General features: G+C 46.7%; 2 protein-coding genes across 3 annotated transcripts; both read right to left on the bottom strand.

Annotated features, from left to right (window-relative positions):
- Positions 1 to 458: 458 nt before the first annotated feature.
- On the bottom strand, positions 459 to 24,923 carry LOC135806357 (zinc finger RNA-binding protein-like). Of its 2 annotated transcripts, XM_065320527.1 has the most exons (19): positions 23,473 to 24,919; positions 22,519 to 22,701; positions 21,913 to 22,162; positions 19,725 to 19,778; positions 19,451 to 19,593; positions 18,620 to 18,789; positions 18,381 to 18,471; positions 17,744 to 17,827; positions 17,468 to 17,547; positions 13,577 to 13,662; positions 12,709 to 12,804; positions 12,368 to 12,426; positions 11,911 to 12,058; positions 10,607 to 10,686; positions 9,669 to 9,764; positions 9,355 to 9,469; positions 8,915 to 9,012; positions 7,841 to 8,015; positions 459 to 949 (listed from the first exon to the last, which is right to left on the bottom strand). In XM_065320527.1, the coding sequence occupies exons 1-19, from the start codon at positions 24,829 to 24,831 to the stop codon at positions 921 to 923; spliced, it is 3,396 nt and encodes a 1,131-aa protein (XP_065176599.1). In that variant the 5' UTR covers positions 24,832 to 24,919; the 3' UTR covers positions 459 to 920. The 2 variants fall into 2 exon arrangements, with proteins under 2 accessions (XP_065176599.1, XP_065176600.1); XM_065320528.1 differs by lacking the exons at positions 459 to 949; positions 7,841 to 8,015; positions 8,915 to 9,012; positions 10,607 to 10,686 and having other exon boundaries at positions 23,473 to 24,923.
- LOC135806358 (E3 SUMO-protein ligase ZBED1-like) lies at positions 13,610 to 17,116 on the bottom strand. Its single transcript, XM_065320529.1, has 2 exons — positions 15,640 to 17,116; positions 13,610 to 15,445 (listed from the first exon to the last, which is right to left on the bottom strand). The coding sequence occupies exons 1-2, from the start codon at positions 16,736 to 16,738 to the stop codon at positions 14,535 to 14,537; spliced, it is 2,010 nt and encodes a 669-aa protein (XP_065176601.1). The 5' UTR covers positions 16,739 to 17,116; the 3' UTR covers positions 13,610 to 14,534.
- Positions 24,924 to 25,247: the final 324 nt, after the last annotated feature.

The raw sequence follows: 25,247 nt of genomic DNA, 5'->3' as shown, positions 1-25,247 counted from the left end.
CACTGCCGTACTGTGTGATAACTTGTACAAAGTCATTTACATATACCAGAGTTTGCAACTACGTGGCCAAGTATTCGAGACAAGAATCCAATGGCACTTTAACTGCCCACATAATGTTCGCTACTTTTGCGAGATGACTGCAGATTATCTAGTTATAGTGGTGGACACGCGGACCCTAAAGCTCACAAACTTTCAATATTGGGAGTTGATTCAAGGAACACACATCTAGATACGCAACGATGATGTACCCCATTATTACCTTCACGACGTGTACTAGCAATGAAGACACAACCACAAGTGAAAAACATCCAGAGCCGAGGAGGGAAGAGTGATTATTCAAATATTAACCCCGCCACACGCACATACACATACATACACACACGCACACACCTTGAACGTGTCCATTGCCAATGGCAATGATAGCGAAGGGACTATCTACACACACATGCACACACTGATGAGAAAGGAAGCCGGTTAGACCTTCAATTCAGAAAGGTAATAAATTGGACCTGTTGAAATCTGAAAATTGCAGCGGACATGAGTCAGTCGTAAACAATGAAATACTAAGTAGTGTCTAAACTACTCATACACACAGACACCCACAAACACATGCAGTATGCAGCAGGCTACCTTGCAACCCAACTAAGAAACGTAAGAGACAAAGAAAGGACAGTCAAATGCTCAAACGGTGTACAATGCAGAACACAGACAGACGGACACACAGACACGCACACACCATGCCGAGCACTACAGTATTGAGCTGGCTGAGCCATATACAGCCAGTTAGCCATAGACTGCACTGTACTAAGAATTTTGAAAAGATGTGACTAAAACAAAGATGAGCCAAACACCAGAAGCAAATGAAAGTAACGGGCCGATTCTTTAAGATGTTGGTTGTTGCCGAGGATGATCGACTATAGCTATGCTGAAGGCACAGACACTGCAGGAGCTACCACAAAGCAGAATAGCACAGAAAGGACAAAAACAAATAAAAATAAATACCAGTGATGCATAAGAACACACTACCGTAGAATCAATGAAAAGAACAAATTCCGCAGTCATCACCGTTCAACAAAGAAGTCGCGTTTCCGAAATCGATTTTCATGTCACAATCATCAGTTGAATTATCGTGACTGAGGGTTATCCATACTAAACAATGATTAAGCATGCATGGCATTCGTTCTTTTCATTGCTATTTTAAAACTGTTATCTCCTTGTCGATTATTACGGAGGTTTAGCAAGACGAACTTTTTCGCGTTCCTGTTCGCACTCCAAGGAAAGTCGAACTCAGTGACGGATTCGCGCTATGAAAAGGATTAGCAAACAGAATTCGCACATGCAGGACGTCGACATGTCGTTCACGTACATGATTGTGTACAGACAGTACAGCGAAGTAAAGTTATGACTGCCCTGAGACGAATCCGCGATTCGTGTTTCGACTACTTTTCCGAACGAAAAATGCGAACGTTCGCGAACCGAAAAATGTTCGCGAACTCGAAAGCGAAATTCGTGATGCTAAACCTCTCTATTTACCGTAGAATCCCGCGGATACATCTACAGTGCTGCCAAACCGTCCGATTTTTCGGACAGTGTCCGATTTTTGAAGGCTCTTCCGAAAACCGGTCCGAAAAGGGAAACGTCCGAAAAGCAGCCAAAATGTCGGAGATCATTACTTTCCTATGCAGAAGTCCTGTACTTTCACTTTTCAGCCCAACGAAGGCACAAATCACTGTACATTTGCTTCTAAAAAGGCTAGCGCTTGGCTGTGGAAGTGCAAAGTAACATGCCTGGATCAGGCTGGATGGCATGTACACTGACAGTCTGTACAGAGTCAGTGTGCGACCACACTCATCATTACAAAATTCATGACAACTCTGGGGTTACCATGGCAACGAAGCGAATTTTCATGGTGTTTTAGGCGATATTTTGAATTCTCTGTAAAAAATTTGCCGAGGAGAAAAATTCGCACCATGTGGCGGTGAAGGGTGTCCGATTTTGGGCAAAAATTATTTGGCAGCACTGCATCTACCCACATACAGGCTTTGCTCGCATATAAGGCCAGGAAAAGGGCAGGCACACCAAGGCGGTGGCGTACAAGCCCACGGGTCTACTTGAATGCGCAGGACTTCTTGTTTGTTGACATGTTCCTTCTTCGCTGCCTGAGCATACGGGTATCCATGTGTAAAGTTAAATGTTGGCCAACTGTATCAGCAGTATGCTGTGTGTTTGTTTACCCACACTCGGGCGTCGCTGATCCGGGCACCTGGGGCCGGGCACTGCCCGTATCTCAGGATAACTCATCTACCATGTATCATTATCATTTTTGAAGAAGTTTACTTGGCACATATTGCACATTGTCAGGTTCCAAAAATAATCCATGGATAAAATGCATGGATTACACAGGTTGGCAGTGACAAATGAGCACTTGCGCATTCGGAAAAAGGTTCAAACCCCCAAATTTGAAGCATTTTTGCCATAGGAACTCAAGCTGAAGATGCCTGGTAGAGAGACAAGCCCGTATCGGAGGCATCCGGATAAGAGACATTTGAGTGTACATCGATCGGAGCACAAGGCCATGTCCATGTATAAACTATAAAGCCATGCCCACGTATAAGTCTTTCCAATGGGTTTTTTTAATCACCACGGGCTTGTCAAAGGAATTCTACGGGTATAGGGCAGGAAAAGCCTCGCATATTAATTATAAATACACCAACAAGCACGTTGCAGAAATCCACACATGCAGATTCCAATATACTCTAATTTCAGAAATTTTCGGTATGAGGGCAACAGGCTAGGTTAGGTGAACAGAAATTTTCGATACAGAGAAGCAGTTCCCTATTGGATTATGTGTGTTAGTGTTTGTTCGGTGTATTGAAATTTTAGGTATGAAACGGACGCACCGAAAGTACCGAAAATGTACACCGAAAATTTGTGAAATTACAGAACACAAAAGACACAGGCAATTGGACTCATTTAATAAAAGTTTTATAAAACACTTCCTGAAAATGTGAAAAGAATTCGGGTGGACACACCCATTCCCATAGCGCTGCATAACGTTATCACATCCGAACCAGTTCCGTTATTTTACAACGTTTCGGCACTTGGCCATCATCAGGTAATAACAATGAATACCGTGGAAGCCACACAAGAGCAGTATATACGCAGAGTGTAGCGCCAAAAAAGATGCGAATTATGTCACCTAGTATGACAGAGAGAGAGAAAAGGCGCAACTAGCACATCACGGAGGAGAAGCAGCAGAAGGTAGCGCGCATTGTGCTCTGTGAATGGCGTTGCGCAGAGTGTAGCGCCAAAAAATAAAATGATGCGAGTTATGTCACCTCTATACAGAGGGGGGGGGGGGGGAGAGAGAAGGTGCAACTGTGCACATCACGGAGAAGAAGAGCGCGCCGTTGTGCTCTACGAAGTGAGGGTACATGCCAAATAATTATGGTGTTAATTCTAGCACAGGATCTAGGAGGGGAGCACGGAGGCCCATGAGTCAATGCACTATGAGGTTAAAACTTCCATGCCAAACTGTTACCACCAGGGACGCGACGAGGCATCAGGAATAGAATGGTTTTGAGTGACCCGCCTCATATTATAATTATTCAGTGATATTGAAGTAGCAGCAGGGGAAGCTGAGAAAATTCACAACAAATCCCATCCGGTGCTTATGTTCACATGGGGCTTGGCATCACGAATCTCAATCGCCTCGCGCAGTTTGCGACGGGCTCGATCAGGCTCTCTTCCTATTACTTCAACTGCAGAGAATGCACTTTGCCCATAGTTAAGCTTACATCCAGGGTGAGTGGTGCGAAAATGTTGGCCCCATGGCTTGTCGAGTTCCTGGCGTCTTGCCTCACCATTATGTTCTTCCAGGCGAGTTTCCAGAAAGCGGCCAGTCTCACCAACATATTGTTCCGGACATTCTTTGCACTTCAGCTGATATACAACATTCTTCTGCATACATACATCCTGTCCCCCGGATATACACGAGATACATGGCCCCTTTGGGCGACCTCTCTTTTTCGGTTGTAGCGGATTTGCAGCCTTGACACATAGAGGAGGAACGAGGGCGGAGCGACACAATGTGCGCCTCAGGCTACCAGTGTGCTCATATACGACTCTAACCGGAATTTTATACTTTCTGATTGCTTTATTCACTGCTTGATGTACTTTATCTGACTTATATGGAAGCTTTAGAAATGCGCAGCATGGGTTGGCATGGCGACGACGCTTTGGCCTTATGGAGGCAATGCGTGCCTCTTCAATGATTTTCTCTGGGTAATTGTTCAATCTTAATTGCTCATGAACCATCGCTTCACTTTCTGCACGCATTCTGGTATTCGATGAGAGCCTCTGAGCTCTTAGGAATTGTGACGAAGCAACTGCCAATTTGATATGGTGGGGAACTGCCGAAGTATAATCAATGAGTAGACCACTAGCACATGCCTTCTGGTACAGCTTGTATGCCAGCTTGCCTTCCTGGATCATAATTGTGATATCCATATAATTTATGGAGCCACTCACCTCGCTGAGCTCATATGTGAAGTTGATACTTGGGTGTGCAGAGTTGAAATGCTGCACAAACCGCATCAAGCTCTCTCTGCCGTGGGTCCATAGCAGCAGGATATCGTCGATGTAGCGTTTGTAGAGGAGCGGTACTAACGGAGAATCCTGCAGAAGCCTGGCCTCAACCGTATGCATGAATAGAATCGCAAATGGGGGTGCAAGATTGTTACCCATTGCAACCCCGTCCACTTGGTGATAGATCTGATGGCCGAATCTGAAATAGTTGTGGCTGAGAACAAACAGCAGCAGATTCCGTACCCCGCTCACACTCAGCCCAAACATGTCGATCCGCTGGGAATACTGCTGCAGCAAATCCACCACTGCCTGAACGCCCTCCCGAATAGGTATGCTCGGATATAACCCGACTACATCCATGGACATAACAATGGTGCCATCGGGGGCGTTCAATCCCGGACATGCGTCACAGATGTGGGTTATTGCTTCCGTCGTGTTAGCCAGGTGGGCCGGGACAAATTGAATGAGCTGCTGTAGGATGCGCTCCAATACAATAGATACTCCAGTCGTTGGGCTGTCGCACGCTGCTACCACGGGTCGCAATGGTAAGTTCTGCTTATGGTCCTTTGGAAGACCGTACCACTCGGGGAACTTCGTACTGCTTGGTAGGATTGACTTTAGGAGTTTTGAATCCACGTTCTTGCACTCTGACAGTATTACTTCTCGTGTCTTGGTCTCGTAGGACTCTATGGTCAAATCTACTTTCTCATACATGGTCATGTTCGATAATATGTCTTCTGCTTTCTGCAAATACAGCTCCTGTCTCATAGCAACGAGTTTTTTTACTTTTATCCGATGGTTTGATGATGGTTTCTTGGTCTGTGCGAAGTCGCTTCAGCTCCACCCGCTCCTCCTGCGTAAGATTGGGCTTAGAGGGTGTGTGTCTGTCGTAAGCTCGTAACACCTCGTCGCGGAAGTTGGCCATGTTCCTTTCGTCTTTGTCGTCCATCTGTGGGGGCTGCTTAAAGCCACGCTTCATCAGCTTCCACAATTTCTTGTCCTGTCTGATCTCTGGCGGTGGGTCCTCCTCTTTGAGGTCCACACCCTGAGGCTGGGGCTGTTGCCACCGGAGGGTGAATGCCATCCTCTCAACCGATGTCTCAACATCTATTCGTTCTTGCTTGGTGAGCCTCCCCGTCGACGGGACAAAGCTAGGTCCATGTTCCAGCAGACGCCTTGTCTGGTCGGACACACAGTCGCCCACCACCAACGCCCGCTCATTGACTGGCTCAGCATTGGTCGTATGCCCACCGGGTGACGCAACACCAACGGCGGCAACAGGAGTTGGGCCGCGGGGTGAGCTGTTGGTTCCCGCCACACGTTGATCCGCCTCTCGAAGCCCAGAAATCTTCCGATTTAGTCTGGCGTTGGAACTTATTCGTTCTTCGGTAACCACTGCACGTTGAAGAGAACGGATCAATAGGTAGTCCGACTGTGTAAACGTCCACAGTTGCTCTCTAGACTGCTTGTATCGCCTCCCGCGGTAATCTTTCTCTGCGCATTTGTCTTCGATGGCATCGCAGAGAAGACGGCGGCAGTACTGATGTCTCCTGTGTTCTCTGATGGTCTTGTGACTCGTTGATGCTGGCTTCCGCACACAATTCGAAATAAATCTGGGGATCAATCCCTCTCGCCGGCACTGCAAAAGAAAAGACAATTGACACTCGCTCCTCTGCAGCTTCCAAGACCATTGTACAAACCGCCACGCTGCCTCGCTCCGGGAAGAGGAGAACCAAGTTTGAAGAAGGGCTGAGGCTTCCTGCAGCTTCATCTGTGAAAAGATGGTTCATGAGCAATTAAGATTGAACAATTACCCAGAGAAAATCATTGAAGAGGCACGCATTGCCTCCATAAGGCCAAAGCGTCGTCGCCATGCCAACCCATGCTGCGCATTTCTAAAGCTTCCATATAAGTCAGATAAAGTACATCAAGCAGTGAATAAAGCAATCAGAAAGTATAAAATTCCGGTTAGAGTCGTATATGAGCACACTGGTAGCCTGAGGCGCACATTGTGTCGCTCCGCCCTCGTTCCTCCTCTATGTGTCAAGGCTGCAAATCCGCTACAACCGAAAAAGAGAGGTCGCCCAAAGGGGCCATGTATCTCGTGTATATCCGGGGGACAGGATGTATGTATGCAGAAGAATGTTGTATATCAGCTGAAGTGCAAAGAATGTCCGGAACAATATGTTGGTGAGACTGGCCGCTTTCTGGAAACTCGCCTGGAAGAACATAATGGTGAGGCAAGACGCCAGGAACTCGACAAGCTATGGGGCCAACATTTTCGCACCACTCACCCTGGATGTAAGCTTAACTATGGGCAAAGTGCATTCTCTGCAGTTGAAGTAATAGGAAGAGAGCCTGATCGAGCCCGTCGCAAACTGCGCGAGGCGATTGAGATTCGTGATGCCAAGCCCCATGTGAACATAAGCACCGGATGGGATTTGTTGTGAATTTTCTCAGCTTCCCCTGCTGCTACTTCAATATCACTGAATAATTATAATATGAGGCGGGTCACTCAAAACCATTCTATTCCTGATGCCTCGTCGCGTCCCTGGTGGTAACAGTTTGGCATGGAAGTTTTAACCTCATAGTGCATTGACTCATGGGCCTCCGTGCTCCCCTCCTAGATCCTGTGCTAGAATTAACACCATAATTATTTGGCATGTACCCTCACTTCGTAGAGCACAACGGCGCGCTCTTCTTCTCCGTGATGTGCACAGTTGCACCTTCTCTCTCCCCCCCCCCCCCCCCCCTCTGTATAGAGGTGACATAACTCGCATCATTTTATTTTTTGGCGCTACACTCTGCGCAACGCCATTCACAGAGCACAATGCGCGCTACCTTCTGCTGCTTCTCCTCCGTGATGTGCTAGTTGCGCCTTTTCTCTCTCTCTGTCATACTAGGTGACATAATTCGCATCTTTTTTGGCGCTACACTCTGCGTATATACTGCTCTTGTGTGGCTTCCACGGTATTCATTGTTATTACCTGATGATGGCCAAGTGCCGAAACGTTGTAAAATAACGGAACTGGTTCGGATGTGATATGCAGCGCTATGGGAATGGGTGTGTCCACCCGAATTCTTTTCACAGATGAAGCTGCAGGAAGCCTCAGCCCTTCTTCAAACTTCCTGAAAAGTAAACGAAATTGGTTACTCTATGTACATGGAACACATACACTTCCTGCTGAACTTGACACTTGCCTGAAAGTGGCAGCGTGAAATACCAAGCAGCAAACAAATCGCGTGTACCTACTTTCTTCAGTTTTGCTTTTCTTCGCTTCGGGTTCGGCTGGTGATGCGGACGACTCGGCGGGCTCTGCATCGGCAGATTCCCCTGCAGGCCTTTTCTTGGCGTGTGTTGGAGGCGCGGGTGGATCCATACCCAGTACTCGGTAAAACTGGCGGAACACTGCCAGTCGCAAAGCATGCTGTAGAAGAACACAGAAACAGATTGCACACATACACCAGAAACAAACATGAGGGCATGCTTAAAATGCATCAGATTTGGTGAACACCATTATAGTGAAATACGGCAAGAATGTTCGAGCAGTATTCAACTGTATCTTATCACACGCACACATGCACACACACACACGCACGCGCGCGCGCGCGCGCGCACACACACACACACACACACACACACACACACACACACACACAGGTAATCAACAGTGCAGATCCGGGCCCCTGAGTTTTGTGTAGGTCACTAAAATAAGGGGTTTCTGAGAAACACCAGGTGTAAATATAGAAAGTTTTCGGTTGCTGCGTTCTTCTGTTCTTGATACATCGTACCTACCCGTGTCGCAACTCATACTAGTCAATACAAGAAAATGTGAATTCACATGCCCAGACTACAATTCATCACGAGTAGGAATACTATGCAAGAGGCATACTACACATACTGCAACTAGGGCTGAAACGAATGCTCAATGAAGCGAACAAATATTCTTTTTCCGAAAACATGCGAAACGAAGAATATTCCGAATATTCGAAACCATACAATTTCCATGGATGCCTAGTTTTATCCATGGTAACCATAGTAGACCATTAACTGGCATACACCCCAATTACAAGAGAGACATTTGAAAAATCATTTGTTTTGCTGATTATAACATATTGAAAGAGGCAAGCCTACTTATAATTTGCACCAAATAAGCTTGATCGATGTCAAAAAGGCGAGTTTCTGTACATTTACAAATATTCCTATTCTACTTTAACGAAGAATATTCTTTTTCCGCCTTGCATATTTCGAATATTCGAATAATTCGAGTATTCCTTTCAGCCCTAACTGCAACACAAGAACAAAACACTACATGTGGCTTAGTACCTGAGCACTGGCAGTGATGTCTTCGCGTTGCTGATCAGTGAGCGATGAACAGGCATCCGCAGCATCACGCTCACATGGGTCCATTAGACCCGGTCCACCTGCACAGAAACAATCATAACCAAACACGTCCACACGTTCACAAAAACGAAGCACCGGTATCAATCTAGCTTCATGCTAATGATAGTAGGCCGAATCGGTAGCTCCATTGCCTGATGATTGGACAAGCGTGAAATTCCGAGTTGCAATAAAACTTCCGTTCCACCTTACTTGTAAGGAAGCTCTGCCCTTTCGGGCATTGAGCACTTTGTGCGCAGAGAGGACTTAATCTACCGTGTAGCTCCATGGTACGGCAAATGAGCAGCAACACACTTGAACACAGCCAGGACAAGCAAACACCCACACACATAGCAGAACACAAAAGCGCGCCCTGGCTGCCATACCTGGCAGGAGCAGTCCAGCAGAGAGGATTTCCAGCACTCGCTGAACGGCCATGCCGGCACTATTCTCGCTGGGATCAAGGGTCAGGATACTCTTCTGTACTAGAAGTTCCAAAGCCTGCAGTGACATCAATAACAAGAAACCAGCACTCCATGAAAGCAACACAACAATAGTACGCGAGGGAATCATCAATTTGCTATTCGATAAAGGGTGTCCTGACGCTGCTTAGAGACTCATCACTACACCAATATTGCAGCACATGTCCTGCTCCTGCACACACACACACACAAAGATGCAAAAAAAATGTGTCACTCACCCATTCAGGCAGAGCGGCCCACGGGCTGAGTCTTTGGCAGAGATCACGCAGGATGCGCAATGCTACGGTGCAAGAGGGCATCCGATGCGCTTGTGACTGTATAGCAACACATTGTCCCCACGTGTCACACACACACACACACACACACACACATGCACACGAGGATATAAATATGCAGGCCTCTCTGCTAGTTCAAAGCAGTCATGCATTCCAACAGACTGGCCCAGCGCAATGCAACGTATGGCAAGTGATGTGTAGCAAAAAATCATGCATGTGCACCACACCACAGCCGTGACATGGTGCACTGAACACACATTGGCACATAGTAGGGCTGCAAAGGTTGGCTACATTGACCGCACAACAAAAACTGGACAATTAGCCAGGACGGTGTGAACCTTAATTCCGACACAGGCATCACATACGAATTATTATGCAATGCAGCGCAAGCCGAACACAACCCAACAATCCAACATAACTCAACAGAATCATGCCAAGAGTTTCACCAAGTCTGATTGACGGGAAGGATGCACTGCACACGTTGGCAAGCCCAGTGCACACCCACCCATACACAGAACTTGTAGGTCTGTTTATAAGCACGCCTATCCAGCGAGAACACTGAACAGAATGTGTACACTGTTCTGGCTGCTGAGCTATTCAATTTCATACAGGCAGCAGCAGTAGAACCTAATGAAAGAACTACCTACTGCCATACTGCAGTATGCAACCCAACAAAGGCTTTCATAACCTGGCACCACGACACATGCAGCTTAGTGACTGTATAGCAAGCGCCACCGACGGCAGCACCCAACTGTGTAAGTGTACACAGTAATACACTGTACGGTGTCGGGTGGCCTTGACGTGTGTAGCACGACAAATCAGGACACAGAGTAATGAGCAAACACCAGGCTGCGTGGTCCGTAGTGTATGTGCGTGTGTACCTGGAACCACTTAGTTCGCCGTAACTCCGCCAGCGATTCAACACATTTCTCCCTGTTGAGCACACCCGCTGCTGCGTCCGCTGTACCAGTCAATATTGGTGCAGCAACACGCATCAGCGCGTACGCAATTACCACATGCACACACCACATACAGCAAAAGACAAAAGAATGCAAGGTGTTACTGAGAGACAAGGATACATATATACAGACGGAGTGCAGTGCTGGCATATGAAGTTCAGTGTATGAATGGATGCTGCGAATTCATACTGGTAACATCCGATCAGTGACATGTTATACAGTGCTGTAATTCTCCAATGCATTATGCAACTGAGAGAGAGAGGGAGAGAAAGAGAGAGAGAGAGAGAGAGAAAGAAAGAGAGAGAGAAAGAGAGCGAGAGAGAGAGTTTTGCATCTGCCACTAGCAACAGGCAGAACATCATTTGTCATAACCGCTACAATCCCTTCCCCGTATGGACATACTTTCTGTACTGTCCAACTGCCGCTAACTAGAGTTGGCTACCACCGTACGTGTATGTCACCAACTACACACTTTCACAGTGCCCGCCAGGAATATTGATATTGATGTTGTGGACTGACCTTCGACTGGGCACACTGAGAAAATGGAAGGCACAGCCACTGTGCTAATAAGCTAGAGTCTACTCATCAAAAATAGTGCCAAAACATGCACTTTGTCATGGTGCATACCTGTCCTGATTCGGTTAAACCTTACCGAATTTGCATCTCCCTATTTTATGACATTTCCGACCTCAGATGTAGCAAAGAAGAACTACATGGGTCACACAATGCAGGATGTACAGATGTTTTCACCATGTCTACCACTTTACGTGCAAAACACTACAGAACAGAACAACAAGGACAATCAAGGCTTGGTTGCTGCTACTTCAAGTTTCATGCTCTCGGACTATAAAGTAAGTTTAGTTGTAGATGAATTGATCCCATATGACTACTAAATTTCACATTACTCAGTTTCAACACTCATACGAATGTCACAGTTGTCTCTTTGCTGGTAAACTTTCTATCATCCTCCAACAAAACTTATATTTTGGGCATGAACCACCCTCAGAGTGAACAATCAATTATTCAGAGTGCCCAAAAATATCTAGTGAAGGAGAACAGCTTTTCGCAGCAAAGACAATGAAGGATGAGTGTTGTGACTGACTTATGTGTAAACTGCTGTGTTGAAGGGCGTAAGTTCTTAGAAACATTATTTTGCTGATTCTGTGATGGAGTCCCTGAATTATAATGCAGAATGCACGCCCCTCCACCGATGAATCACAACTCACCCTTTGCTTCATCATCTGAAATGCTGCGCATTTCTGGTGAGGTAAGGCGAATTGACACGTTTACACAAGGCTCTTCTTGCCGGCGTACAGTGATGACAGCATTGTCAACACAAATTCCAACGTCATACTTCACTTCAGAATTCCTTTTCTACATCCACGCCAACAGAGACATAACACACAATACACGAGGAAAAAACGTGGTCAAACACAGGCACATCAACAGTGATGCTAAACATGCAGCAACAGAGAGGATTACTCAAGATACCGGCATCATAAAACTTAATTGGATAGGATCGCAACGGTGGATACGTGCACGCATTACATTCATGTGACAGGCACACAAAGAAAGAAGAGAGCGGATGTGAGTGAGTGAGTGTGTGTGTGTGAGGTGTGTGCGTGCGCGTGTGATACATAATTGAGTTCTCAGATTGCTCAAAAAGGCAAAAGTACCGCTCACCGCTAGCTGCTCGGGTAGCTTCTGGTGAATTTGTTCCAGCAAACTGACGGTTGGTTTTTCTGAACACAGTGCAAGGGAAACGAACGATAACCAAGTCAACACATCAACAATCATTCAAGAACGTACTTTGTGCACAGTGCAATAGTAGCATACGTTTACAATGGAGGTCGATGAAATGACGCAAAGAAAGTAACCGTTTCCTAGTTGCCAACGATAAGCAGTATCTCGTCTCAGGTGAGTGTACCCTAGAACTCATCAACATGTGCAAAATATTTGTTGATTTACAGAAACGGAAATAGGTGCATGCTCATACAAACAAACAACTCCTCTGGACCACTTACCATTGCACAGCATGACAAGTTCTACGTCCCTATTACCGGTCAGCAGAAGACCTTTGGCAAGTATGCCCACACGGATGACTCCTCTAAACAATAGTTCTGTAAGCACACACAGGAAGAGAAGGAGACACGGTCTGAGCTCAACACACCAAGTGCAGGACATTGTGATTGTGCAGCAAACAAGTTCTCATAAGCCAGTGAACACGGTAATACTGCAGCACCGAGACGCTGAGCGTGTAACTCCGTAAAGATCGGGAAAGTGGTACTCCTTCACCATAAACTGCCAAAGAGTTGTCTACAGTGAACATCCATCACATGACAACCTATCATATCACACATAGCAGTCACACACACACACACACACACACACACACACACACACACACACACACACACACACACACACACTTACACACACACCTCAGACATGCCCATCGCAGAAGCGATGATAGCGAACAGCTATGTTAGACATAGCAACTTGTGCTGGGATTACACCATTCAACAGCTTGCAAGGTTGATGAATTGACCACACACACACACACACACACACACACACACACACACACACACACACACACACACACACACACACACACACACACACACACACACACACACACACACACACACACACACACACACACACACACACACACACACACACACACACACACACACACACACACACACACACACACACACACACACACACACACACACACACACACACACACACACACACACACACACACACACACACACACACACACACACACACACACACACACACACACACACACACACACACACACACACACACACACACACACACACACACACACACACACACACACACACACAGGATGCTCACTTGGCTGTGACTGCTGGGGTTGTTCCTGTTGCATAGGCTCCTCTGTCTTTGACGCATCATCAGCAGTGGGCGAGCTGCTACTCTCCCTACACCATTGTAAGGAAGCAAGATCACAGCCAAAACAACACACAGACATAAGATCAGTAACCATAGAGAGTTTCTAATCATCCTGGAGCCAGGGCCGATATTTTAGTTGAATTTTCTTTTTTGTTTTGATTTCGAATGCAGTACAGAGACCAGTTCAATGGAGTATCGGTGATTGGCTTGGCCAATCAATTGGATTGCAGCGGAGTCTGCACACCATGAAAAGGAGAGATGGACAACACAATAGATTCAAATAGGGGTGAAACGAGTATCTATTTTGACCAATCGATCACTTATTCACAATATTCGATCGAGTATCCGATTATTTCGAGTATTTCGTCAATGTTCAAAAGCGCCAGATTTGTGAGTTCTCGACCAATTCGGAAGAAATTATCTGTAAACATAGAACAAAAGTCGCCAACGTCTTGTACAGAGTGTTGAAGACTAATGATTTTCATCAGTACTTTCATATCGCATAGCTAACTAACGTTACTTGCCGTGGTGATCGCATGGTCGAAGTAATAAAATTAGGGCTGAAACGATCGCAAAATTTTGCATACCGATTACTCGTTTGCTTAACGATCGATCTAACGATTATAACCTTTAACGAGCTGCAATATAATATTATCCAACACGCCGATTTTTCACATTTTTCAAGCACTTTTTCAAACGACCGGATATGGTGGCTGCTATATGTCAAGAGGATCAAGTTTGAAATGCGCGGTGCAGGCAGCAGCTGTGACGGTATAATGGGGCGAAGGGACGAATGGAAGACGTAAAGAGAATTCTGAGAGACTGGCGGTAAGTGACTACAACTTCAAGCAAATCTAGTATACTCATATAGTGTACTATTCAGTGTTCATAATTATACGTGTCACTCAGAGGCATCAGAATCAGAGTCAGTGCTGGTCCCAGATAGCTCTGAATCTGAGCCACTGACAACAAGCTGGCACTCCACGGCAGCCAGGTTAGGCAGCGCTGGCATTTCCTCCTCCTCGGCTTGCTCTGGTGCAACTGTGATTTGGTTTTTCGCCAAGAAGATCATAGCGTCAATGGATGATGGTGCCAGGGACGAGCGAAGTTTGTTGACAAGAACGCCACAAGCAGAGAACACACGCTCAGCCGGTACTGATGTAGCTGTGATAGAGAGATACCTCTGAGCCAGGACAGCAAGACCAGGAAACCTGGTGGAATTGCACTTCCACCAATCCAGAGGTTTGATCTCAATGCCCTCCATCCTCTCACTGCAGTACCGTGCTACTTCCTGGGCAGGCGATTCATTCTCCACAGCTGTGGCATCGTACACGGCTCCATGCAGCAGAGCTTGAAGGCCTGTGTCCTCGGGCTTGCGCTTGGCTTGCGGTTCCTGCGCGACAACAGAAGGTGGTTGAGCGGTGTGCTTCTTCATCTCCTCAGCTAGTGCAGCCTTGATAGCATCCGGCTCACACAGGACATGGGACGTGAACTTTAGGCCACGGAACCTGGGATCCAAAGCTGCAGCGAGCACGAGGGGGGATGCCGATGTCACGTCTGACAGACGGAATTTAACCTGCAACTCTGACACAAGTGCAGCACGAATGTTCTCCACAGCACGAACACAGGTGTCCTCCACAGGCTCAGAGTACCTCTCGATAAGACTGGCCACAACAGGCAGCACGAGAGAAGAGGTGACATACTTCTGGCCGCCGAATACTGTTGTAGTTGCTTTCAGTGGTTCCAGGGCTGCTGTCAGCTGCTCGGCTAGTGTCCACTGGGTATCCTTCAAGAGCAAGTTCCGATTTTGGCCTGTGACAGTCAACAAAGTACAAAAACAGGACTTTAACCTGGCAAACCAGATAGAACGAAACAATTCTATTTCAAGCGCAAAGAACAAGTCACGACTCACGATGCAACAGCTCAATCCCACCAAACCCGTCACAGTAATAGCAAAGGTATAGCAACTAGGCATACAAATCATACCATGACACAATGCTGCTTACCTGGAGCAGTCAGTACAGCCATGACGGGCAGTCGTAGCTCAACCAGACGTTTCAGCATGTCATGTGCAGAGTTCCAACGCGTAGGCACATCCTGGGTCAGTTTTACAGGTGATGTGCTCCCCATCTGGACCTGCTTTGCAAGCAAAGCCTCTGTTGCTTGACTGCTATGGCGAAAGTGCCCAACCAACTTCCTGGCAGCACTCAACAATTTCTGTGCAGGAGCTGAATCTTCAAGCACATGTCGCACGCACGTTTGAAGGAGATGGGCAGAACAGGTCACTGACTCCCAGCCATGATCTTGGAGTAGGTGTCGACCAGCAAGCTCCGCATTTCTCGCTTCGTCGTGCACCACTGCAATTACCTGAGCAGGCTTGAGTCCCACTCTCTTCGTTGCATCCGATACCTTTTCCGCGATCCTCACGCCGGTGTGGGAGCCTGGAAAGAGAGCAGTCTCGACAACAGCGCTCTCCAATTCCCAAGTTTCGGTCACGAAGTGCACAGTTACAGTGTTGTACGACTGCGTAGCCTTCGATGTCCAGGCGTCCGTCGTTAGACAGCAGCCAGAGACGGACTTCAATCGACTCGTAAGGGCAGAGAGACCAGTGGTGTGGCGCTGCCCGATCAGCTTGGAGACGTGAGTCCTCGACGGAATCACGTAACCGGGCGATACCCGTCCCATCAGGTCACGGAACCCGACATCGTCGACGATCGACAACGGCCGTAGATCACGAACAAGCCAGTCAGTCAGACTGCCGGTGATTTCTTTGGCAGTCGACGCAGACATTTGCTTTGCCGCGGGCTTCACAGCAACGTGCTGCAGCATCGATGACTGCTTTGCCGACGACTTCTCACCGTCACATCTACCGAAAAGGAGCGGGTGAGCGCGCTTCATATGCTCGCGCATGGCTGTCGTTCCACCAGTGTAGACAAGCTTCTTCTCGCATTGCTTACACTCAACTTTTTTATCTACTGGATCGTTGAAGAACTCCCAAATCGGAGAACGCTTCGTTCTGGACGCCATTCCGAAGTCTTTCCGAAGTCTTTCCAAGATGAAACTACGAAACCACTGCACTCGATAAAATTTGTCGCAAGCATGCATGCAGTGTACGGGTACAACGCGGAGGCCCTCGAGGGCTCCCTAGCACTGGTAGATCTACCGGGTAGAGCTGCTGCCAGCACAAGGCCACCCTACTGCACATAGGTCTACGTGCAGGGCTCCCTGGCACCGCGTTGAGGACTACGACGAGTGCAGGGCAACCGTACACATGTACATGCAGTGCTCCCTGGTCCCGCGAAGAGCTCCGCGCGCGAGTATCGGATGCACGAAAAGTGCCTTCAATTTTCTTGATTTTTTACAACAAAATCTTGAAAAATGTTGAGAACGCGCAAAAAATAATCGGTAATCGTTTGCCAAACGATTAATCGTTCTTTTGTTCATTATCGATCGATCATCGAGTATTCGGTATAATCGTTTCAGCCCTAAATAAAATACTGACTCAAAGGCATGCATAATGCATTCATACTAGTGGACGAGCGGTACAACAAAAGTTTTTGAAAATAGAATGCCAATACTAAAAAAAAAAAAAAAAATCAGAAAAAGAAACATTTCAGGTACAAATCGTGAACAACTACTAAATCCGGTAGGACAGCGTTCGTGCACTTACCTCTACCTTCTACCTCTATCGGTAGAATGACTCTACTCTACCAGGTAGCTAAAAACGAACTCAGCCTAATATCTAGCAGCAGCAGCAGCAGCACGCACACAGACCAAGGCAGGAACGTTTGTGATCCATGTATGCAAATAGTGGCGCTGGTACAAACCACTTACGTTGTCGATGATGGGAAGGATTCAGCAACGGCCTTCAAGCCTTCCTCAGTGTCGCTTACACTGCTTTGGACAGCACCCAACTGAACACACAGACACCGACACAATGGTCTTTTTTAATGCAAGCCCAGATAGGTTTGGAATAGCCATCATACCAGTGGAACGACTTGCATCAAGTCGTGCATTTACAGTACCAGCACAGCTATACCACAGTCATTCAAGACAGCCATCAGACACACATTCTGATGAAGCCGTTCCACAGTGCCATCACCGACTTACCTCAGTATCCTGAGGATAGATGGATTGATGCTTGCTGATTGCTAGCTTGTCATTGTAACTTGGAGGAATTCGTGGAGCTGCTTGCTGTGGGCATGTGAACATGAACCAAACACAAGCATTGACAACCAAACGAGGTTAACAGAAGCATGATTCATACAGTATCTCTTAGTGCAGAGTCAACAACAAGACCGTGACTGTGCTGTAACAAGAAGATGAATACATAACCCTTTTAGAATATTCCGTAGTTGAGTGAGTTGAAAAGGGAAAAATCGGAAGAAACAATAGACTGGCGCCATCAGGGCTTGAACCAGGGACCTTTGCTCAAGGCAGCAATGCTCTAACTATTGAGGTATGGTGTAGTTGTCATAGTGACTTCAAGTGCTGATATCTCTGCACCTCACAACATCAAAGCACAGCCATTGACTACGAGTACTGTACAAGCACAATGTTGACGATGCGATAATAGTACAATCAGACCTTGCTTATTCAGTCCATCACCAATCGGTGTACAATAGGTAGGAGCAAATGCACAGCAAACGTGCATGTGTGTGGGAGGCTAACTCCTTTCAGCTATCCGAGTATTTGTACGAGGCCTCACTGCAGCCATTGATATTTCTATGATGAAAATAACATGTACCTGGAATGGGCCACGATCAAAGTGAGCTTGGTGTTCTCCATGGTCAAAGTAAGTATCGGGCCGTCCACGCCACTCACGACTGTCGTCGTAACTGAAATGAGCACGTCCACAGACACAAAGATGATATTCCATACGTAACATAAAAAGCTCAAGGGACACAAATAAGTTGGCAGCAAGGTGAATACAAACGGTTAAACTTCAGACCAACAAAACAGCACCAGCGATAGAAAAATGCATACCGGTCCATGTAGAACTCGTTACTACGATACTGCTGCGCCTCTTCTTCTTTCCTTCGACGTTGCTGGTCCTCTTGACGGAGGCGATTGGCTTCTTCTTGGTTGTGCTTCTTCTTTAGCTGCTTAGCACGAGAAGGTTGTGGTGCAACTTTGAGACTTGGATCGTGCTCTTTCTGCAAATTAGTTCAAGTTATAACAACATAACAGTACAACGAAAGGCAACGTCAGGAATAAGGGTGTCAACTGTCAACGCTAGCTGACAATCGCTCTTCGTGCGTGAAACTCTAAGGCACAACTAACAAGCATACTATCTCATGTGTGTGCATCTGGTAACAACCAAGGTAACGAATACTGTAATTTCACAAATTTTCGGTGTACTTTTATGTTCGGTACTTTCGGTGCGTCTGTTTCATACCTAAAATTTCAATACACCGAACAAACCCTAATACACATAATCCAATAGGGAACTGATTCTCTGTACCGAAAATTTCTGTTCACCTAACCTGGCCTGTTGCCCTCATACCGAAAATATTGAGCACCGAAAATTTCTGAAATTAGAGTAATAAGCACAGCAACAGTTACAAAAGTACCAGCGACAACAACACACTCACAGTCCCGTCACTGTCTCTGCAAGTTCACAACGTATTTGAATTTGAGTTTTTAAAAAAACTGCATCAAATCAATTGAAAGAGCACACTATAAAAAAACACGACAAGTACTATACAATCCCAAAGAACTGTTACGAACATGTACGCAGTAACAGCTAGTAACCAACGCCTGGAAAACAAGGCGACATGTTTACAGAAGTAACAAAGGCGAGTTACACAAGTTTACCTTGTAATTGAGACGATGACGACGCCCACGGAGGTGAAGGTCTCTCGCAGTGCTATCCGTGAACGGACATTTGCACAGGTTGCAGTAAAATCCTCCGCGTGGATGCTTGGCACCTGGCGGGATAACTTCGATAAGCTCTTCACCTATATCAATTAGAAAATAAATAGAAACACAACTAAAACGATAGTACGAAATAGAGAAACACACTTTCAATAAAATGATAATCGAAGGACATATTTTCAGGTCTTCTCAAGAAGCAAATGACGCTACTTACCGACGGGCTCCACTTCCTCTGCGGGTTCCTTCGCTTGCGGACGAGTGTCAGAAGCTGCAAGTAAACAATAAATAGTCGTCTTCTTCTAAGAAATAAGAAATATTATTGAGCTGTCGGAATCAAAGACAAAAACTGTCTGGAGAAATTACTGAGTATCGCGATACCGACATCGATAAAAAAATCGGAGACAATTTTTTCACGAAAAGAAAGCCTGGTAATGACGTCACCCACTAAAACTTCCCGATGTGCAATATTTCGACAACTGCTGTCATGACGTCAAGTGTCATTGTTTATTGGGTGAATCATTCACATAATTATTATTTCATGGACAATCAGTATGACTCAATGAGAATATTCCTCGATCCTTCGCCAGTCAAGACTCCGTATAGGGTTCTCTCAACAGCATGAGTATGCAGCAGCTGCAGCACATGCGGGGTTTCAGGGGTGAATCTCCAGAGAAAGCTACGAACTATGATAATATTATTGGTTACAAATACAAACACATCCAGTCTCCATCCACAACAGGCCAGCACATACACACCAAAGAGAAGAAGAGAAAAGTACAGGAACACATCATAACGGTCTGCTACTACAGAAGTACTAGTAACTGTGCTCAGCAGTGAAATCCGACCAACGACAATGGTGTCCTTTCTTGTGCCTGAACTGCAACAGCCACAACACTGTCATCTGTTTGTCAGACTTTCTAGAAACGACGAAATAGAACGCTGGCTTCATCTTTATTGCCATCAGACCTTATCCGTTCAGTTTCTAGTCCAGCGACAAGTCTGGTCAGCATGAAAGAAGTCCCTGGGATTAACCTTGGAACGGACTAAACTTCACTATAATAGATATTCTGAATCTAACGCTGAAAGCACGTTTTCATTACCGTAGTGTCATATTACATGAATAAAGTGTACACAAATGTCGATCCAGCTTGTATTACTGATTGCGGTTATCAAATTATTGTTGTCTCCTCGCCGTTTGTTCTAATAAAAAAGAGATAATAATTATCTCTTTTTATTATGCTGTGGCCGGTTCAGACCCTGAAGCTGCTTAACCCTTTAACCGTCATATAAATTTCACCCATTGAAACGCCGAACGAAATTTCAACTTTGCCAGGTCATAACTTTAGTTGTACTCACTCGATTTTTATAATCTTGGGCTCGTTGGAAAGCTCTGGACGAGACCAGCACGATGATACCACATTCTTTGCCTCAGCAGTCACACAACCAGCGCTGGAACGCAGCGACATCGTCTCAACGCCAGGCATGCAAATGACAACTTCAAAACTCCGCCATGGCCGTCTCCTTCATCGTAGAGTGTTCAAATTTTATTTGAGAGATCGAGCATTTCGTGAGGAATACGTTGGTCGCGAGCAACAGTCACAGAGCGCGTGAAGAAACGGGGAAATCCCGTGACGACGTCAGCCGCGCGCCCAGCGCAGCGGAAGTGACAAGCGTGCAGTACTCAGCGCTTGATAACTCTGCTCGACTACATCGTAGCTCAATGCGGATTTCTGCAACAGAAAGCCTGGAAAATTCGCAACCGAATCGATAGTAAATTTTCTGTCGTGGGTAAAAAATCATTCCAGTGCGAGTATTTCAAATGATGGGTCGAATTCGACCCACAAATGTATGGTCTGACGGTTAAAGGGTTAATCAATACAACACCGTGTGCTGTAAGTGCGGTTCAACACGATGGACACAAGAACTGCGAAGTACTTAAAAAACTATTTCAAGAACACGTGCATACTTCAATATGAAAAAAAGCATAGGGACTTAATCCCTATAACAAACTGAATGTAACATTGGTTTCTGAGTATATATTTTTTAATTTGCAGAAGGGTCTTCTGGCGATCAACCACTAGTATGTTCATGTCCTGCACTACAACATGCACTGGTAGTGTGGAAGGCTGTACAGCAGAACTACTAGCCCCTATGCAGACCATCCGCTTGACAGTCATGCTGACAAAGGGTCTTGCTATGTCGTAACTTGACCTACAAGGGTTATTTCACCTTTTCTGAAGCAAGGACACTCCATAATACAGGTACCATCAGCTAGTGAGATATTCTAGCGTAGTCTAGTTCAGTGAAACTCCAGCGTAACGTAATTCCAAGGGCCACATCAATCTGTATTTATGGCCAAAAGTACTTCCTCTACAGTTACAGGAAAGCCCACAAGAACTTACCGCTGGTACCTTCTCCTGATGAGACGGAAGCTGCAGCTGCAGGTGATGAGCTGCTTCCTGCTTCACTATTGTTGTTGTTGTTGTTGCCATCCTCTTCAGCTATGCTCAGGTTTGTTTTAGCACCTGAAACAAAGTTCACCTTCGGCAGCGAGACATTTTTCTCGGCCAAAATCTTGTCCTCCTTCGTAGCTGAACGTGGCATTTCAATCTTGGGAATTTCTTTCCCCAGAGACTGATGAAGCTTCAGCGTCTGTTAGAGAACACACGCCAGAAGCAAAGCATGTAGCAGCAGCAGGAATATTAAACGCCAACCCCAACAACTGGTTGAGCTAAGCACAGAAGTACATATGCGACTCCAGAGCATGTTGAAAGCACCCAGTCAAGACATCTTGGATGCGCCCCTCCATCATCACAGAGGAGACATACAGTTGGAAATCAAGTGAAAGGAGGCAGCCAGCAGTGATGACTTGTTGAAGTTGAAAATCATGCTGTAACTTCTACTACTGTTGGTATGCAGCATTCACCACAACAACTCCATTAATCTACAAGAAAGCACTAAATACACGAGAAAAATGATGCTGCATGCGATAAATGATAGAAAATCACCTTCAAATGCTTAGCACCTCGAATATGGGCACTAAAAGCCTGCTCTCCTGTACAGACTATATCACACAGTTGGCAAAGGTAGCAGCCCTTTCCAACAACACGATCACCACTACCCTCCTTCTCTTCCGACTGTGCCAGAACACGTTTCTTGTGCTTAGTGCCATCAAGATGGTTCTGATAGGCCTGCAAGAACACCAGAGGCAGGTGAAAATCCAAAATATGGTGAGAAGAAAATAGCGCTCTGTGACAGTGCTCAAAGTGCTCGAATGCAAAGGGGGTGGAGTGCAGTGCACCACAAAACAGTGGACATTCATGTCGCCTGATGACTGCACAATGTGCATGAAACAACTCGGAGTAGCAACACCATGCCCAGTAACCATTGCTTCACCGTTTTACTGTGCAAAAGACGAGTCTTACACGACTCCATGGCTGGCCATGGTGTATTATCCAGTGACGGCTAGGAAACAGCACACTCCATAACACAAGTTATGTACACGAATAGTGTCCATTGTGCCAGTGACCTAGCTACAATGCTACTCAGTGCAGACAATGAGTCATGTCAATTAGACGTGCTTCATCAAGAGCCCAACCCCACACCTGTAGCAGCACTGGCAACAACTACCGCCATTGATACCAGCATAATTTATAGTGCCACATTACTTTCTGCAAAAGACTCCATCATACTAGGCACATACCACAAATATCGCAATGTCATGTCACTATAGTGCAGATACACCCGATGTCCCGGTAAAGCACCCCACAGTGCTCATGGAGGCCCCCCCACGATCATATCCCTGATAAAAAAATATTGTGATTTCTGTGACACTACCCATTGCCTACATGCGAGCATTGTTCAGGGCATCGAGGTCTGCTGTTGTAAGTCAATGGATCATGTCGCACACTATTGAACACACACATTTGTACACAGATACATAGTGATGGTACATTGCTTACCTGTTGTCCAACACAACTGATCTTGCAGATCTCACAGTAGATCTGAGGAGTTGGTGGTCCTGGTGGTTTCTTTGGAGGATACGGTCTGCTACCATATCCACCAGCTCCACGGCCAGATGCACCAGCACCATGGCCACTATGGCTACCATGTCCACCGTACCCACCATGGCCACCGCCACCACCACCACCACCATAAGGTCCAGCTGCATCTCCATAGTCTGCCTCATGACGACCTCCAGCAAACCCACCTCCACGACCACCACCGCCACGACTACTGCGGCTTTTCCAAGATGATCTTGCATGTGGCTGAGTACCTGGGCCCTTGTAGTAGTCGGGATTCTGTGACATGTATGCATTCGAATCGAATCCAATGTACTTGCTTGAATCATAAGCTTGGAAAGAGCCAGATTGACTGGCGGCAGCAGCAGCTGCAGCTGCTGCCACAACAGCGGCAGCAGCGGCGCTAGCTGCAGTGGATGCTTGAGCTGATGCGGCAGTCGGAGCTTGAGCTGACTGCTGTTGTTGTTGCTGTGGTTGTTGTTGTTGTTGTTGTTGTTGCTGCTGCTGCTGCTGCGGTTGCTGTTGCTGTGTTTGCTGAGAAGCCTGGTAATCAGTTTCTCGTCGGTAACTGGCTTGTGATGAGGATGCTGAGTACGTAGAAGACGTAATTGCACCACTTGCTGGATAAGCCGTACTATTAGGACCATAATTATTGTTGGCAGAGGAATAATGATGACCATACGTACCGGCACCATGCGATGCATTTCCACCACCACCACCACCGCCACCACCACCACCACCACCACCACCACCACCACCACCATAACTAGGGTGGGAGGTCGAGGGACTTCCATACTCACCACCATGGTTTTTACCAGCATAATAGCTCTGGCCCCCTTGCTGGGTCTGCTGGGACTGCTGGGCTTTCTGCTGGCCCGAAGTGTCATACGCTGCCTCGTTTCCCCCTTGCCTGCCGTAGTAACTCTGACCAGAAGAGCCAACATAAGGCTGCTGTGGTGGTGGTGGAGGTGCACGCTGCTGTGCTTGCTGCTGGCTATAACCTTGAGAATAGCCACTAGCCTGGCCAGAGGCTTGCTGTTGGTATTGCTGAGGCTGCTGCTGCTGTTGTTGTGGGGGTTGCTGTGCTCCTCTGCCGTAAGAACTGTCATACGCATTGTACTGCTGCTGTTGTTGTTGTTGCTGCGGCTGAGGTTGCTGTGGCTGGGGTTGAGGATAGGAGGTTGACATACCTGAGCCAGGAGCCGCATAGCCAGCTCCACCACCTGAGCTCTGCTGCATCACCCCACCAGGCCGATTTTGCTGCTGCTGCTGTCCATAATAATACCCTCCTGCACTCATTGTGCAGGCGAGGAATCACGCTCGCTTCTTCTAATCTTCCACTGAAGTAGAGCTAACTTCCAAAGAATTGCAGAAATCGAAAGAAGAAAAAGAGATGCGAGGAAGAGCAGCAAAAAAACACTTCGGAAAAAAACAATTCGCCAAAAAATGCTGGATGCATGCGGTCGCGCGCTACCGGGCGCGGCGCGCGGTCGACTAGCAACTTAGCAAGCGGTTGCAAGCGGTTTGATTCTTTGAAGCAGGGAGTCGTAAAAATACCGGTGAGCTCAGAAAAAAATACCGGTATTTTACGACTCCCGGGATCCCTGGTGTGAAGCCTCATAATATCATAATCTCTATAGCAACAATCATTAATTTTTGCGAATTTGCAAGGGGAAGTCCCTCAATTTTCGGGCGGCGGGGAGATCGAGATTGGG

The sequence above is a fragment of the Sycon ciliatum genome, chromosome 1, assembly GCF_964019385.1.
Source record: "Sycon ciliatum chromosome 1, ocSycCili1.1, whole genome shotgun sequence".
Classification (NCBI taxonomy): domain Eukaryota; kingdom Metazoa; phylum Porifera; class Calcarea; order Leucosolenida; family Sycettidae; genus Sycon; species Sycon ciliatum.
Note: the sequence above shows the minus strand (reverse complement) of the source record. Positions and strands in the feature narration are given on the sequence as shown.

Excerpts from the sequence above, each read along its gene's own strand:
- LOC135806358 (XM_065320529.1), bottom strand. The coding sequence starts at position 16,738 with ATGCATGCTTGCGACAAATTTTATCGAGTGCAGTGGTTTCGTAGTTTC. Across the intron at positions 15,446-15,639 it reads GGCTGTACTGACTGCTCCAG|GCCAAAATCGGAACTTGCTC; the intron begins GTAAGCAGCATT and ends TGACTGTCACAG.
- LOC135806357 (XM_065320527.1), bottom strand. The coding sequence starts at position 24,831 with ATGAGTGCAGGAGGGTATTATTATGGACAGCAGCAGCAGCAAAATCGG. Across the intron at positions 22,702-23,472 it reads TCAGTTGTGTTGGACAACAG|GCCTATCAGAACCATCTTGA; the intron begins GTAAGCAATGTA and ends GTGTTCTTGCAG. Across the intron at positions 17,548-17,743 it reads TCTATCCTCAGGATACTGAG|TTGGGTGCTGTCCAAAGCAG; the intron begins GTAAGTCGGTGA and ends CTGTGTGTTCAG.